Source organism: Somniosus microcephalus, chromosome 5 (genome assembly GCF_052327205.1).
Source record: "Somniosus microcephalus isolate GS21.2 chromosome 5, FLI_Smic_1.0, whole genome shotgun sequence".
Lineage (NCBI taxonomy): Eukaryota > Metazoa > Chordata > Chondrichthyes > Squaliformes > Somniosidae > Somniosus > Somniosus microcephalus.
This window is the reverse complement of record NC_140991.1, coordinates 322,096,640-322,112,735: the sequence shown is the minus strand read 5'-3', so window position 1 is coordinate 322,112,735 and position 16,096 is coordinate 322,096,640. Positions and strand designations below refer to the sequence as shown.

Genomic DNA, 16,096 nt, shown 5'->3' with positions numbered 1-16,096 from the left:
GCGAGGAGCGGGCGACCAATCCGCTCTCGGGAGGTGGGTCAGTCGCTGAAACCTTATAAGGAGACTGCATGTCTCCATTTTAACAAGGTTTCTATTTTTAACCTGTGTGGGCTGGGATTCCCGGGCCTCGGCAAACCCGCCATGTATAAGGTGAGAAGGGCCGGATCCATCAGGTAAATGCCTTTCCAGCACTGCTTGTGGGCCGGGAGGAGCCGGAGTGATTCCCCTCTGGCCCAACAAACTAACATGTAAACCCCCCCGCCCCCCACGGTCACTACCCTCTCCCCCCACGATCACTGCCCTCTCCCCCCGCCCCCCCCCCACGATCACTTCCCTCTCCCCCCACGATCATTTCCCTCTCCCCCCACGATCACTGCTCTCTCCCCCCGCCCCCCCCACGATCACTGCCCTTGTTACGTCCGTGTATAAGAAGACACAGATTGCGGAGAACGGTACAATAGGTGTTTACTCAACGTGGCTCAGACTGCAACTGATCTGTACAGATTACTACTCAGCGTTATATACAGGTGTGGTCACTGCCGGTACTACAGTATACATGAGCTGTAAAAAGTAGTTCCCCCCTTAAAAGTACATACATTAGAATTCCTCCCCTTTTAGATTAACAGTACCATAACACTCATTTAACAATTAAATATCAAACTAATTACAATTAACACTTTTAACATGCAACATTAGCTGAAAATAGTCTATTTATAAATTCAGTCTTTGGGGAGGCTTCCTGATCCTTTCTGGATAGCGCCTTTCCCGAGTGTCTTGCTCTTGGTGCGGAGGCGATTCTGGCCCCCTGTCGTCGGTTGGTTCATCAGCTTCCGATGCTACTGTTTCTGGGGTAGATGCTACCTGTACGTCGGGTTCATCACCAGGTACGTATGGGCGAGGCATGGGGTTGACTTGTTCCTGTGACTCTAGGATCTGGTCAGCATGGCGTCTCATGATGCTCTCCCCAACGTCCACTGTGTACATTAGTGGGCCCTGCCGTGTGCATATCGTTCCTGGCTGCCATTTTTCTGTTCGGTAGTCGCGGGCCAAGACTGGTTGCCCTACATTGAAGCTCCTTGTTGGCTTCTCATGGATGTGCTGGAATTGCTTACTCTCAACATCTCTTCGTACGTTTGGTCTGAGAAAATCCAGGCGAGATCTTAACCTTCGGTTAAAGAACATCATGGCTGGGGCCTGGTTGGTGACTGCATGTGTCGCATTCTGGTAGGCGAACAGGAAATTGTCCACCTTGTGCTACAGCGGAATGTTGTCATTGTACATAGCCTTTATTGCCTTCTTAAAGGTTTGTACGAACCTCTCAGCCAATCCATTTGTGGCTGGATGATACGGGGTGGATGTGTAATGCCTTACCCCATTCTTTTTCAAGAACCTCCGGAACTCTTCGGACACAAACTGTGGTCCGTTGTCGGAGCAAATCTGTTCTGGCAAGCCATTCCTAGCATAAATGGTCCGTAGGACTGCAATAGTTTTCTCCGTGGTGGTGGAGGACATTTTGATCACCTCAGGCCATTTCGAGTGCGCATCCACTGCTATTAAGAACATTGAGTCCATGAATGGACCAGCAAAATCAATATGCACCCGTTGCCATGGAGATGAGGGCCACTCCCATGGGTGTAGAGGGGCCTGTAGTGGTGCATTTTGGACTTTCTGGCATCCTGAGCAGCTCTTGGTCAGGTCCTCGATTTGTTTATCGATTCCCGGCCACCACACAAGCCCTGGCTAGGCTTTTCATTTTTACTCCTCCCAGATGACCCTCATGAAGCTCATTGAGCACTCTATCCCTTAACTTGGGTGGAATTACCACTCGTGATCCACACATCAAGGTCCCCCAGCACACTGACAGCTGTTCTCTCCTTGTCGAGAATGCTGGCAACAGTGAGTCGCCATGTGCTGGCCATCCCTTCACCGTCAAATCATATACCCGAGACAGTGTCAGGTCATTTCGGGTTTCCTTTTCGATACAAGCGTTAGTTACCGGTAGGTATTCAACTATAGTCGAATGGAATATTTCGACAGGATCTACTGCTGGTGCTTCCTCCGCAGTAGGCAGTGGCAGGCGTGATAGCCCATCAGCATTTCCATGCTGTTTCGTGCTCTTATATTCAATCTCATAGTGGTGCGCCCCTAGAAAAAGTGACCATCTTTGTAGTCGTTGCGCAGTCATCACCGGAACGCCCTTCTTTGGATTAAAAATGGAGACAAGAGGCTGGTGATCAGTCAGCAAGGTGAATTTCTGCCCGTGCAGATAGTGATTGAACTTTTTCACTCCCCACACTAGGCTGAGGGCCTCCCTGTCAATCTGGGCATAGTTACGCTCGGCTGAGGTTAGTGACCGTGACGCAAAGGCTATTGGCCTCTCTGAGCCGTCCGAGAATTTGTGTGACAGCACCGCTCCAATGCCGTAGGGTGACGCGTCACATGCCAACCGAATTGGTAATGCTGGGTTGTAATGGGCCAATACCTCTTTCGATGTGATTAGTGTTTTGCTCTTCTGGAAAGCTCATCTACATTTGTCACTCCACTTCCATGGCACCCCAGTTTGCAGTAGGGTGTTCAGTGGGTGTAGTATTGTAGACAAATGTGGCAAGAACTTATGGTAGTAGTTTACCAACCCGAGGAACGACCTCAGTTGTGACACATTTTCCGGTGCTGGAGCCTTGACTACTGCCTCAGTCTTCTCTGGGGACTTATGTAACCCCTCTTTATCGATAACGTGGCCACAATACGAGATTTGTTTTCTTAAAAACTCGCATTTGGGGCGGTTAGCTCGGAGCCCATATTCCTGCAATCTAGTGAGCACCTGCTCCAGGTTGGCAAGGTGATCACTGTCATTTTTGCCCGTGACCAGGATGTCGTCCAAATAACACTGGGTCCCTGGGATCCTTTGCAGGACTTGTTCCATTGCCCTCTGCCAAATAGCCGGAGCTGATGCTGCCCCGAATACCAGCCGGTTGTATTGGTAGAGACCTTTATGGGTGTTGATTGTGAGGTATGTTTTTGATGCTTCTTCTACCTCCATTTGCAGATACGCCTGGGCCAGATCAATCTTAGTGAAGCGATTCCCTCCAGATAGCGAGGCGAAAATATCTTCAATCTGCGGAAGTGGATATTGTACGGTGTGAAGGACCGGGTTCACTGTTACCTTAAAGCCCCCACAGATGCAAACCTTCTTTGGTTCCCCAGGCGTGCTGCTCAACGACTTTTTCATCATAGGGACAATGGGTGTAGCCCACTCGCTCCAGTCTACCTTGGACAGTACACCTGAACGTTCCAGACTCTCCAGCTCTGCTTCGACGGCTGGGCGGATCGCATAAGGTACTGGTCTGGCCTTAAAAAATTTTGGGCTTGCGTTTTCTTCAATTTTAATCGTCGCTGTCATGCCTTTTAGTGTTCCGAGTCCTTGCTGGAACACTTCTTTCACGTCAGTTAGGATCTTTGACAGTCGCCCAGGTGTGACGTCGTCATCCTTTTTTTCAGCCACAGTCAGTGCCTGTATGGAATGCCAATCCAGTTGTATTTTCCGGATCCATTCACGTCCCAGTAATGGTGGTCCCCCATCTTGCAATACATACAGGTCTAGTTTTGGTGTTTCCTTACCGTTATATATAACGGTCACCCTTATTTTTCCTTTGGGGTAGACTTTTTGCCCCATGTACGTCTTCAAAATAATTTTTGTGTCTCTCAAGGGTATGTGTGAGAATAGCCGCTCGTAGTCCCGTCGGTTTATGACTGTTAGGGCTGATCCTGTGTCCAATTCCATCTTTACCTGGACTCCTGATATCTTGAGAGTGACCCAAATGGTTCGGTGATCCTCCGTTGTGATCACATTATGTAGTATCAGACAACTCAGTTCCCTGCTTTCGGAGTCGTTATCACTCTTTTGTTCGTCTGAACTATTCTCCGTCATCTTATGTACCTTCTGGTACTTTCCTTTGGTAGGTTTCTTACTGCTGGTTTTCTTTCCCGACCTGCAGACTCGTGCAATGTGTCCTACTTTTCCACACTGTCTGCACACTTTGTCTTTGAACCAGCAATCATTCTGGTCGTGTGTTGATCTGCTGCAGCGATAGCACTTCTCTGTTCCATATGACATTTTGTTTGTGCCATATTCTTACGGTCTCTGTTGTATCTCTGCAGCGCCCCGTGCTGCTGCTTCATATGATACCGCAATGCTGAAAGCCTTTTCTAGAGTCAGGTCCTTTTCAGATAAAAGCCGTTTCTGGGTTCCTTCACTTTGAAGCCCACACACAAACTTGTCCCTTAAGGCATCTGTCAGTCCCGCTCCAAACTGGCAGTGTTTCGATAGTTTGCGCAGTTCTGTTAAATATTCAGCATTGCTTTCATCCTTATGCTGGTTCCGTTTGTGAAACTTGAATCTTTCTGCTATCAGCAGCGGTGTGGGGTTTAAATGTTCCTTTAGTATCGTTACTATGTCTTCAAAACTCTTTTCCATTGGCTTCGTTGGGGTTACTAGATTTCGTAATAAACCATACGTCTTTGCACCCATTAAATTTAACAATACCGACGCTTTCTTGTCATCTGACACCCCATTTGCCTTGCAGTACACCTCTATTCGTTCGACATATGTAGTCCAATCTTCGACTTCATTGTCAAATGCGGTGATACTGCCACTCTTCGGCATTTTGGGTGTGGTTTAAAATGGCATCTCCCGCGCTTTCCTTCCTCCCCCGCTGCTGCCGACGCCGCTCCCGGCGGTTCTCGTGGCAATGCCGACGCCCTGTAGGTTTCGCGCGCTTCTACTGCACTGCTGCCAACGCCGCTCTCGGCGGTCCTCGTGGCAATGGCGGCGCCTCGTGGGTTTCTGCGCGTCTCTCTCTCCGACGCTGCTCGGCCCCTGAACACCGGCTGCGCCCTGTGCGCTCTGCCCACTCTCTCTCTCCCCCGTCGACGCTGCTCGGCCTTTTGCTGTGCCGCTCAGTCGGGCTCTAGCCCGCCGCTGTCCGGGAAGGGTCTGCGCACTACCTGTTGCCAGCCCGTTTCGCTGGACCACCTCGACTAGAAAGCCAAGCCTGGCTCTCGACAGCCTCCCCCGCAATTCTCGAGTCTCTGCTGGATGACTGGGAGGTTGCCCGTGGTCGACGCCCGAGTCTCTGGCCTTGACCTCCAATCCACTGATCTCCAGGAACGAATCCCCGGGAGGTGATGCAGAGTTGCAGGTAGGTTCGAACGTGCCTCGTCGCCAATGTTACGTCTGTGTATAAGAAGACACAGACTGCGGAGAACGGTACAATAGGTGTTTACTCAACGTGGCTCAGACTGCAACTGATCTGTACAGATTACTACTCAGCGTTATATACAGGTGTGCTCACTGCCGGTACTACAGTATACATGAGCTGTAAAAAGTAGTTCCCCCCTTAAAGGTACATACATTACAGCCCTCTCCCCCACCCCCCCCACAATCACTGCCCTCCCCCCCCACAATCACTGCCCTCTCCCCCCACGATCACTGCCCTCTCCCACCACGATCACTGCCCTCTCCCCCCACGATCACTGCCCTCTCCCCCCACGATCACTGCCCTCTCCCCCCACGATCACTGCCGTCCCACCCCTGAACCTTCCTGTTCCTGCTCCTGCTCCTGGGCTGTGCTGTGTGATTTCCCATTCTGACAGGGAGCTAAGTCTGTCAATCAGGCTGTAATCGGGCGGGGAACCCGGGGAAAAAAGAATCACACACGCCTCGGAGTTCAAACTCCTCGGCATCTGGGGAAAGACGGACTTCTGGGCTTCCCAACAATAACTCCCCCTGGGCTCCGAAACCCCACCCCAGCGAATATTGGGGTCAATTTCTCTGCTTGAATGACAAGACGGCACCTAATGCAAAAGAACAGGCCCAAACTAAAGGAAGGTGCAGAGGTCACGAGCCCTTGACTCCTTTTGAAGAAATCACCTTGGACATCCTTCTAGAGGACCGAGAGAGATGGGGAAGGTGAAAGCAGAGACTGGCCCCCAGGTTCAGGGCTAGTAAGACACTACTTTTGTACCATCTCATTTCCCACCTCACTCACGCAGGCACAATAATGTGCAAGCGAGTCCCAGCGGGTCTAAATTGATCCAGGAATGACGTGTGTCGCAGTGTTGAATAGACGGCAGAGGAAAAGTAACTTAAAAATGTAATTCAGAAAGTACTGAGTGCAAAGTGAGTGCAGTGTTCCAGTGATGTGTTTACGTGTGGTTGTTATAAATAGGCAGGAGTTACAAGTGGGGGCAGGACTGCGTGTGTAATTGCACCAGGGAGTCCGTGATGCAGCAGACATTGATCGCAGTGGGGCTGATTTTCTGCGTGCACCATTTTTACAACAATGCTTCACACAATTGTGTTAAACTGTCTGTGCAGCAGCAATGCAGCTTTGAACCCGTTTATCTTAAATGCACACAAGTGAGTTGGGTCTGTGGTTCTGAGCATTTGGAACAGAATAGAGGGACTTTTATCCTGCACATCGCCGCACGATATGCTTGATCTCAAAGTGTTCGACAGTAGAAAACAACAAAAAATGTTCAGTTACTGAGGATCTCACCTCAACGAGTAAAATTAATCACTTTTTATTGGGGGAAAAAAACTCACTTCTGAAAGTGAATTTGGGGTAAGGTGTGAAGAGAAGATTGTCAGAGTATCAAAACTTTGTCCAGGAGTTCAGCCACTTTGAGTATTTTGTTGGTAATTATACACCTGGCACACAACCCTGCCAGAATCGTGTCGGGTCTGTACCCCTCCGCTCCCTCACTGGCCAGAATCGTGTCGGGTCTGTACCCCTCCGCGCTCCCTCACCGGCCAGAATTGTGTCGGGTCTGTACCCCTCCGCTCCCTCACTGGCCAGAATCGTGTCGGGTCTGTACCCCTCCGCTCTCCCTCACTGGTCAGAATCGTGTCGGGTCTGTATCCCTCCGCTCTCCCTCACTGGCCAGAATCGTGTCGGGTCTGTACCCCTCCGCTCTCCCTCACTGGTCAGAATCGTGTCGGGTCTGTACCCCTCCGCGCTCCCTCACCGGCCAGAATCGTGTCGGGTCTGTACCCCTCCGCTCTCCCTCACTGGACAGAATCGTGTCGGGTCTGAACCCCTCCGATCTCCCTCACTGGTCAGAATCGTGTTGGGTCTGTACCCCTCCGCGCTCCCTCACTGGCCAGAATCGTGTCGGGTCTGTACCCCTCCGCTCTCCCTCACTGGCCAGAATCGTGTCGGGTCTGTACCCCTCCGCTCTCCCTCACTGGTCAGAATCGTGTCGGGTCTGTACCCCTCCGCGCTCCCTCACTGGCCAGAATCGTGTCGGGTTTGTACCCCTCCGCTCTCCCTCACTGGACAGAATCGTGTCGGGTCTGTACCCCTCTGCGCTCCCTCACTGGTCAGAATCGTGTCGGGTCTGTACCCCTCCGCTCTCCCTCACTGGCCAGAATCGTGCCGGGTCTGTACCGCTCCGCGCTCCCTCACTGGCCAGAATCGTGTCGGGTCTGTACCCCTCCGCTCTCCCTCACCGGCCAGAATCGTGTCGGGTCTGTACCCCTCCGCGCTCCCTCACTGGTCAGAATCGTGTCGGGTCTGTACCCCTCCGCCCTCCCTCACTGGCCAGAATCGTGTCAGGTCTGTACCCCTCCGCGCTCCCTCACTGGTCAGAATCGTGTCGGGTCTGTACCCCTCCGCGCTCCCTCACCGGCCAGAATCGTGTCGGGTCTGTACCCCTCCGCCCTCCCTCACTGGCCAGAATCATGTCGGGTCTGTACCCCTCCGCGCTCCCTCACTGGTCAGAATCGTGTCGGGTCTGTACCCCTCCGCTCTCCCTCACTGGTCAGAATCGTGTCGGGTCTGTACCCCTCCGCTCTCCCTCACTGGCCAGAATCGTGTCGGGTCTGTACCCCTCCGCTCTCCCTCACTGGCCAGAATCGTGTCGGGTCTGTACCCCTCCGCGCTCCCTCACCGGCCAGAATCATGTCGGGTCTGTACCCCTCCGCGCTCCCTCGCTGGCCAGAATCATGTCGGGTCTGTACCCCTCCGCTCTCCCTCACTGGTCAGAATCATGTCGGGTCTGTACCCCTTTGCTCTCTCTCACTGGTCAGACTCGTGTCGGGTCTGTACCCCTCCGCTCTCCCTCACTGGCCAGAATCGTGTCGGGTCTGTACCCCTCCGCTCTCCCTCACTGGCCAGAATCGTGTCGGGTCTGTACCCCTCCGCTCTCCCTCACTGGCCAGAATCGTGTCGGGTCTGTACCCCTCCGCTCTCCCTCACTGGACAGAATCGTGTCGGGTCTGTACCCCTCCGCTCTCCCTCACTGGACAGAATCGTGTCGGGTCTGTACCCCTCCGCTCTCCCTCACTGGTCAGAATCGTGTCGGGTCTGTAGCCCTCCGCTCTCCCTCACTGGCCAAAATCGTGTCGGGTCTGTACCCCTCCGCTCTCCCTCACCGGCCAGAATTGTGTCGGGTCTGTACCCCTCCGCCCTCCCTCACTGGTCAGAATCGTGTCGGGTCTGTACCCCTCCGCGCTCCCTCACTGGTCAGAATCGTGTCGGGTCTGTACCCCTCCGCTCTCCCTCACTGGTCAGAATCGTGTCGGGTCTGTACCCCTCCGCTCTCCCTCACTGGACAGAATCGTGTCGGGTCTGTACCCCTCCGCTCTCCCTCACTGGACTGAATCATGTCGGGCCTGGACCCCTCCGCTCTCCCTCACTGGCCAGAATCGTGTCGGGTCTGTACCCCTCCGCTCTCCCTCACTGGTCAGAATCGTGTCGGGTCTGTACCCCTCCGCTCTCCCTCACTGGTCAGAATCGTGTCGGGTCTGTACCCCTCCGCTCTCCCTCACTGGCCAGAATCGTATCGGGTCTGTACCCCTCCGCGCTCCCTCACTGGTCAGAATCGTGTCGGGTCTGTACCCCTCCGCTCTCCCTCACTGGTCAGAATCGTGTCGGGTCTGTACCCCTCCGCTCTCCCTCACTGGTCAGAATCGTGTCGGGTCTGTACCCCTCCGCGCTCCCTCACTGGTCAGAATCGTGTCGGGTCTGTACCCCTCCGCTCTCCCTCACTGGTCAGAATCGTGTCGGGTCTGTACCCCTCCGCTCTCCCTCACTGGTCAGAATCGTGTCGGGTCTGTACCCCTCCGCTCTCCCTCACTGGCCAGAATCTCGAAAGGATCAGATCAGATGTCAGCTGTGGCTCAGTGGGTTGCACCATCGCCTCTGGTCACCACTGACTGCAATGGATCTGAATCTCAGGCGCTGCGTATAACGGGCGGCCAACCCGATACCGCCTGCTTTGTGCCACTGCCCAAGACCAATTTCTAGCCCATTTTTTGTGCTATTTGACAAAACAAAGCAAGTGAACCACCCCCTAAGCTCAAGTTTATTTAGAAAGCTCTTGATCATTCAAGAGGGAGCTTTGGTCTCCTTATCTGAGAAAGGACTTACAACTCTTAGAGGCAGTGCAACGAAGGTTCACTAGATTGATTCCTGTGATGAGAGGGTTGTCCTATGTTGAGAGATTGAGTAGATTGGGCCGATACTCTCTGGAGTTTAGGAGAATGAGAGGTGATCTCATTGAAACATACAAGATTCTGAGGGGGATTGACAGGGTCGATGCTGAGAGGCTGTTTTCCCCTGGCTGGAGAGTCTAGAACCAGGGGTCACAGTCTCAGGATAAGGGGTCGACCATTTAAGACTGAGATGAGGAGGAATTTCTTCACTCAGAGGGTTGTGAATCTTTGGAATTCTCTGCCCCAGAGGGCTGTGGATGCTGAGTCGTTGAGTATATTCAAGGCTGAGATCGATAGATTTTTGAACTCCAGGGGAATCGAGGGATATGGGGATCGGGCGGGAAAGAGGAGTTGAGGTCGATGATCAGCCATGATCTTCTTGAATGGCGGAGCAGGCGCGAGGGGCCGTATGGCCGACTCCTGCTCCTAATTCTTGTTATGTTATTCATAGTATTCCCACTGCTGGCCGGGGTAGGATCATCTGAGAATAGGATGACGGGCCAAACTGGAAACCTTTGTGATCTGCGTTTTCCCAGTGCCAGGCCCAATGGTGCATGGGACCCAATGAGCCATTGGGGAAAAGCCATTCTTTTGGAAGAGTGTGTTGCCACTGGTAGCCATCACCATGATGTTACATTGACTTAAAAAGTAACCTTTCCCATTGTTTTTCAGGTGAGAGGCCGTACAAATGCTTGACGTGCGAGAGGACCTTCACCCTGAAACACAGCCTTGTCCGACATCAGCGGATACACCAGAAAGGGGTCAAAGTGACCAAGAGGCAGCGAGAGGAAAATGATGAGGATCTGTCAAAGGGCGACGATGACAGCGAGAGTGAGACTGACCAAGTCGGCTACGGCCAGCTCTCGGACAACGAAAGCGAGACGGTCACCAGTGTCAGTCTGACCAATGACTCCCCTCCGCCGCTGAGCCTGGCAGGGAGCCCTTTGACTACTACAGCGAGCCAGTCTCCCAGCCAGGCGGCAAACAAAGCGGTGGATCTGGAGAACAACCTTCATCTCCCGCCGGCTGTGAATGGTGTGCGGCAAGGAACCTTCCTCATTCAGGGAAACGACCAAGAACCAATCAAGAGCTCGGAAAAAGTGCTCGTGGATTCTACGGGCCCCTCGGACATGATCCAGAACCTGCTGGGGATACGCAGCGAGTCGCCAATGAACCACGTTCTCAGCTCGGTGGAGTCAGCACCACGCCTACTAGGAGTGGAGTAATATTACTTAAAAGGATCCGGGTTTTGTTGTTTGCAAGCTGTGCCACAGTACTTTCAAATGTGACCCTTATATCCTCAAAGCACCAAGCAGAGCGAGGGCACTGCGATGAATTGCTCTCGCACATCTGAGTGCAGGCGGATTTTGTGCTTTGCTCTGGTGCTATGGAGAGCCTTAAGACACACACTGGAGGAAGAGGAATCCGGTGCGACTCATCAGACTGCATTTTGTATCTTCCAAGTGCCTTACTACCTGATTGCTGTGCACGTCAAAGTTCGGTTCAAAGTGCTCGAAAATTCTTTGGAAAGAAATACATTTGAGCATGACAACAAGAAGAGCTAGCCTTTAGAGAACAATCACGGGAGTATGGAATTCCTTTGTGATGCATTCTATTTTAAAGCTGATTAAAAAGAAAACAACACCTAATTATGGAGCATCGTAATGCACTTCCTCGGCTATGCTTGGACTCTGAGGAACTGCTGTACCAAGTCTTCCACAAAGGCCTTACAGTGATCAATCACACTGACAATCTTTGGGCAAGTTGTTCGTCCATAATGTAACAAATATAGGGGCAAAATAGCAATCATAGCTTCTTTTTGTTTCTTTTTTTTTGCAAAACAAATACGATTTTGTCCTTCATTTATGGCGTGCGCAACAGTGTTTTTGTAATTTGGTCTTTACGATGTATTTTGATAAGGTGGAACTTGTTGGAGACCATCTGTGAAAAGCCACAGTGGCTTCCACAAGATCCCCTCCATTTCGATTGCGCATTGGGTGGTTTTGGCTAGAAACATGAAAATGGGACTCGGAAGCTAAAATTAATTAGGAGATGAGTTTTTTTTTGTTAAATCTTATATCAGTATGAAATTCAGTACAAAACAAATTAAGATAATTTTTTTTACAATTCTGCTCTCTGTGGTTTAACACCCAGTGTCCTGGGAGAGAAGCCATTAATCGATTATATAATGCAGAACTGTAGCAAGGAAACAAACCAGTCTGCCAGCGTGAAGCTGGGCAGTGTACTAGCAATAATCACTTGATTTAAAGCTTTATTTAGTACGTGTCTGTACCAGCAATAGTAGTTTATATGGCCTTGCCACATTTTATTGATATTTCTAATAGTTTGTTGTCTAAGGAATTTGTTTCATTTTCTTTTCAAAAACTGTGACAAGGAGAAATTCATTTTGTGCAGGATTAAGGGTGAATCTTAGATTAGATTGCATGTTGAACTAATTTGTCTATCAGTTATTTGTAATTCTGACTCTCTCTCAGGGCTTTTAAAACAAATTGCATCGACTAAATCCCTTTCTAGTTCCAAATTTCTTCCACTTTAAGGACTTGAAGCTGAGACGATTCAATCACTACATGAAGCACTTGACTGTGAAAGAGAATTGGTTTACAGCTTGTTCAAAAAAAACAGTCACTTTTCACTGCACCGCGATTAAAAAGTTTTTTATTATCAGAGGTTTAGTGAATTATTGTCTATTTTCAAGATGGAAAAACTTTAATGGGGAAAATAAAAGGAGAAAAAAAAGAGTAACGCATCAATCCAGAAAACATTTTCTAAAAATCCAGAATCCATATTTTTTCGTAAAGGGAATCTTTACTGCTGCTAAATGTTGTGTACACATCTGGTACATGCCACGTGAACAGAGAATCACAGAGTTTTGGTACTTACTTCCAATGCAAAAATTAAAGCTGTTCTGTATCAAACCATCTAAGCAATAAAATGTTATACTTGAGCTATTTTTTTTTTTGCTTTATCATTCTATTTATTCAAACCATTTTCCTTAGAACGAGATAGCGATCGTTCCCACTCTCACTCACCCCGCACATTCCCCCCCTACTCTGATGCACATCAAGACTCGCATCTCTCCAGCGCCTCTCACCACCCCAGGACGCCCCAAAGAGCTTCACAGCCAATGAAGTACTTTTTGAAGTGTGGTCACTGTTGTAATGTGGGAAATGTGGCAGACAATTTGCGCACAGCAAGCTCCCACAAACAGCAATGTGATAATGACCAGATCATCTGCTTTACTATGTAAAGTGAGCGTAAACAGAAGATTAATCATAACCACGGCTCCCATTGTTTTCCAGACGCCAGCTGTTGATGATTCTGCTATTCCCATTTACACCTCCTCTCGCCTCATCTTTTGTTTCTTGTCCTATTACCATCTCCTTTTACCTCGCACCATCATCCCTTTTGTCTCTTAATCTCTCCTGCCTTCCGCCCCATCAGACCGTCCCTTTTGTCTCTTAATCTCTCCTGCCTTCCGCCCCATCAGACCGTCCCTTTTGTTCTTTCCTCCCTCCCCCCTTTGCCTCTGCACTTGCTTAAAACCGGTTACATTTGTAACATTTTCCAGTTCTGACAAAAGGTCGTCGACCTGAAACGTTAACTCTGTTTCTCCACAGATGCTGCCGGACCTGCTGAGTGTTTCCAGTATTTTCTGTTTTTATTTGCATTTCTATAGCGCCTTTCACGTGTTAGGGAAGTCCCAAAGCGCTTTGCAGCCAATGAAGTACTTTTTGAAGTGTGGTCACAGTTGTAATGTAGGAAACACGGCAGCCAATTTGTGCACAGCAAGCGCCCACAAACAGCAAATTACCAGACAATCTGTTTTTTAGTGATACTGGTTGAGGAATAAATATTAGCCCCAGGACAACAGGGATAACTCCCCTGCTCTTCTTCAAAATAGTGGCCATGGGATCTTTTACACCCACCTAAGAGAGCAGACGGGGCCTCGGTTTAACATCTCACCCGAAAGACAGCACCTCTGACAGTACAGCGCTCCCTGAGTACTGCACCTCTGACAGTGCAGCACTCCCTCAGTACTGCACTGGAGTCTATCAGCCTAGATTTTTGTGCTCATGTCTCTGGAGTGGGACTTGAACCCACAACTTTCATGATCTCAGAGTGCAAGGGTGCTGCCCACTGAGCCACGGCTGACAAACATAGAAACATAGAAGATAGGAGCAGGAGTAGGCCATTCGGCCCCTCGAGCCTGCTCCGCCATTCAATGCGATCATGGCTGATCATCCAATTTCAGTACCCAGTCCCTGCTTTCTCCCCATACCCCTGGATCCCTTTAGCCTTAAGAAATATATCCAACTCCTTCTTAAATATATTTAATGAATTGGCTTCTACTGCCTTCTGTGGTAGAGAATTCCACAGGTTCACCACTCTCTGGGTGAAGAAATTCCTCCTCATTTCTGTCCTAAATGGCTTACCCCTTATCCTTAGACTGTGACCCCTGGTTCTGGACTCCCCCGCCATCGGGAACATCCTTCCTGCATATAGTCTGTCCAGTCCTGTCAGAATTTTATAAGTTTCAATGAGATCCCCTCTCATTCTTCTAAACTCCAGCGAGTACAAGCCCAACCGTCCCAATCTCTCCTCATACATCATTCCTGCCATCCCAAGTATCAGCCTGGTGAATCTTCGCTGAACTCCTTCCGTGGCAAGAACATCCTTCCTCAGATAAGGCGACCAAAATTGCACACAATACTCCAGATGTGGTCTCACCAAGGCCCTGTACAACTGCAGCAAGACATCCTTGTTCCTGTACTCAAACCCTCTCGCTACGAAGGCCAACATACCATTTGCCTTCTTAACCGCCTGCTGCACCTGCATGCTTACCTTCAGCGACTGGTGCACAAGGACACCCAGGTCTCGTTGCACTTCTCCTTCTCCCAATCTATTGCCATTCAGATAATAATCTGCCTTCCTGTTTTGCCACCAAAGTGGATAACCTCACATTTATCCACGTTATATTGCATCTGCCATGCTTCTGCCCAATCGCCCAACCTGTCCAAATCATACTGGAGTTTCTCGGCATCCTCCTCACAGCACACACGCCCACCCAGCTTTGTGTCATCTGCAAATTTGGAGATATTACATCTAGTTCCCTTGTCTAGATTATTAATATATATTTTGAATAGCTGGGGCCCAAGGACCGATCCCTGCGGTACCCCACTAGTCACTGCCTGCCACTCGGAAAAAGACCCGTTTATTCCAACTCTTTGCTTTCTGTCTGCCAACCAGTTATCTATCCAAGTCAATACCTTGACCCCAATCCCATGTGCTTTAACTTTACACGCTAATCTCTTATGCGGGACCTTATCGAAAGCCTTCTGAAAGTCCAAATACACCACATCCACTGGTTCTCCCTTATCTATTTTACCAGTTACATCCTCAAAAAATTCCAGTAGATTAGTCAAGCACGAATTATCTTTTGTAAATCCATGTTGACTTTGTCCGATCCTATCACTGTTTTCCAAGTGCTCTGCTATTACATGTTTTATAATGGACTCTAGCATTTTCCCCACTACCGATGTCAGGCTTACCGGTCTATAATTCCCCATTTTCTCTCTACCGCCTTTTTTAAATAGTGGGGTTACATTAGCTACCCTCCAATCCATTGGAACTGTTCTAGATTCCATTGAATGTTGGAAGATGATCAGCAACGCTGCCACCCGTATAAAGATGTCAGTTAGCGAGGACAGTCTATGGGAGGAGAACACAACAACAACTTGTATTTATATAGCGCCTTTAGCATAGTAAACGTCCCAAGGTGCTGCACAGGAGTATTATAAGACAAAAAATTTGACACCGAGCCACATAAGGAGAAATTTGGGCGGATAAAAAAGAAAAAAGTGAATAATATTTAAATGTTAAAGCAATTAATTGGAAGTGAGGTATATGCTGTCCCTTGTAAGACATGGACTAGACGAAGGCTCCATTCCAAGCTCCTGATTTGTGGCAGAATACCTTGGCAGTCGGAGCAATGTCCTCCAGTCCGTCTTGGAATCTGGACATCTCTGGAACCAAAAATAAATGCTGATGTAGGTGGTGCTGAATGACCAAACCTCACATTCCCACAAAACAATCGGCTGGTGTGCTGTTGATGCATCTCTCAGTACCCTGCAGTGCCAGAGCTGTGATTCCAATCTGTTTCCCTGAACTAGAGTTCTGTGAAAATCAGCATTACGCAGAATGGACAGCGCAGAAGCAGGCCACTCGGCCCAACTGGTCCGTGCCGGTGTTTCTGCTCCACACGAGCCTCCTCCCACCCCTCTTCATCTCACCCCATCAACATACCCTTCGATTCCTTTCTCCCTCATGTGTTTTATCTAGTTTCCCCTTAAAGACATCTAAACATGATTAGGTTTTGTCAAACTGTCAACCACTCTTGAGCTGTGATAAAGATCCAGCAAGCTAAAAAATAACTGCCCTGGAGGGTTATGTCATGTGTTTACGACTAAACATCTGGCTCATTCCGATTCTCATCTCTCCTAAATCAGCCACCGCCGTAGAAAGACTGGAAGGACAAGATGCCAGAGAACAACGCGGCCACGCAGCGATCGGGAGGTCCTG

At 49.8% G+C, this 16,096-nt stretch overlaps 1 protein-coding gene across 6 annotated transcripts in view; it reads left to right on the top strand.

Annotated features, from left to right (window-relative positions):
* The window catches only part of rreb1a (ras responsive element binding protein 1a), a 282,712-nt gene extending 270,251 nt beyond the window's left edge, over positions 1 to 12,461 (top strand). For 5 of the 6 annotated variants that reach the window (XM_085989338.1, XM_085989341.1, XM_085989337.1 and 2 more), the window contains one exon: positions 10,169 to 12,461. In XM_085989338.1, coding sequence (XP_085845464.1) covers positions 10,169 to 10,722 — 554 coding nt within the window. In that variant the 3' untranslated portion in view covers positions 10,723 to 12,461. The remainder of the gene's footprint in view (positions 1 to 10,168) is intronic. The other variant, XM_085989342.1, reaches the window with a different exon arrangement.
* Positions 12,462 to 16,096: the final 3,635 nt, after the last annotated feature.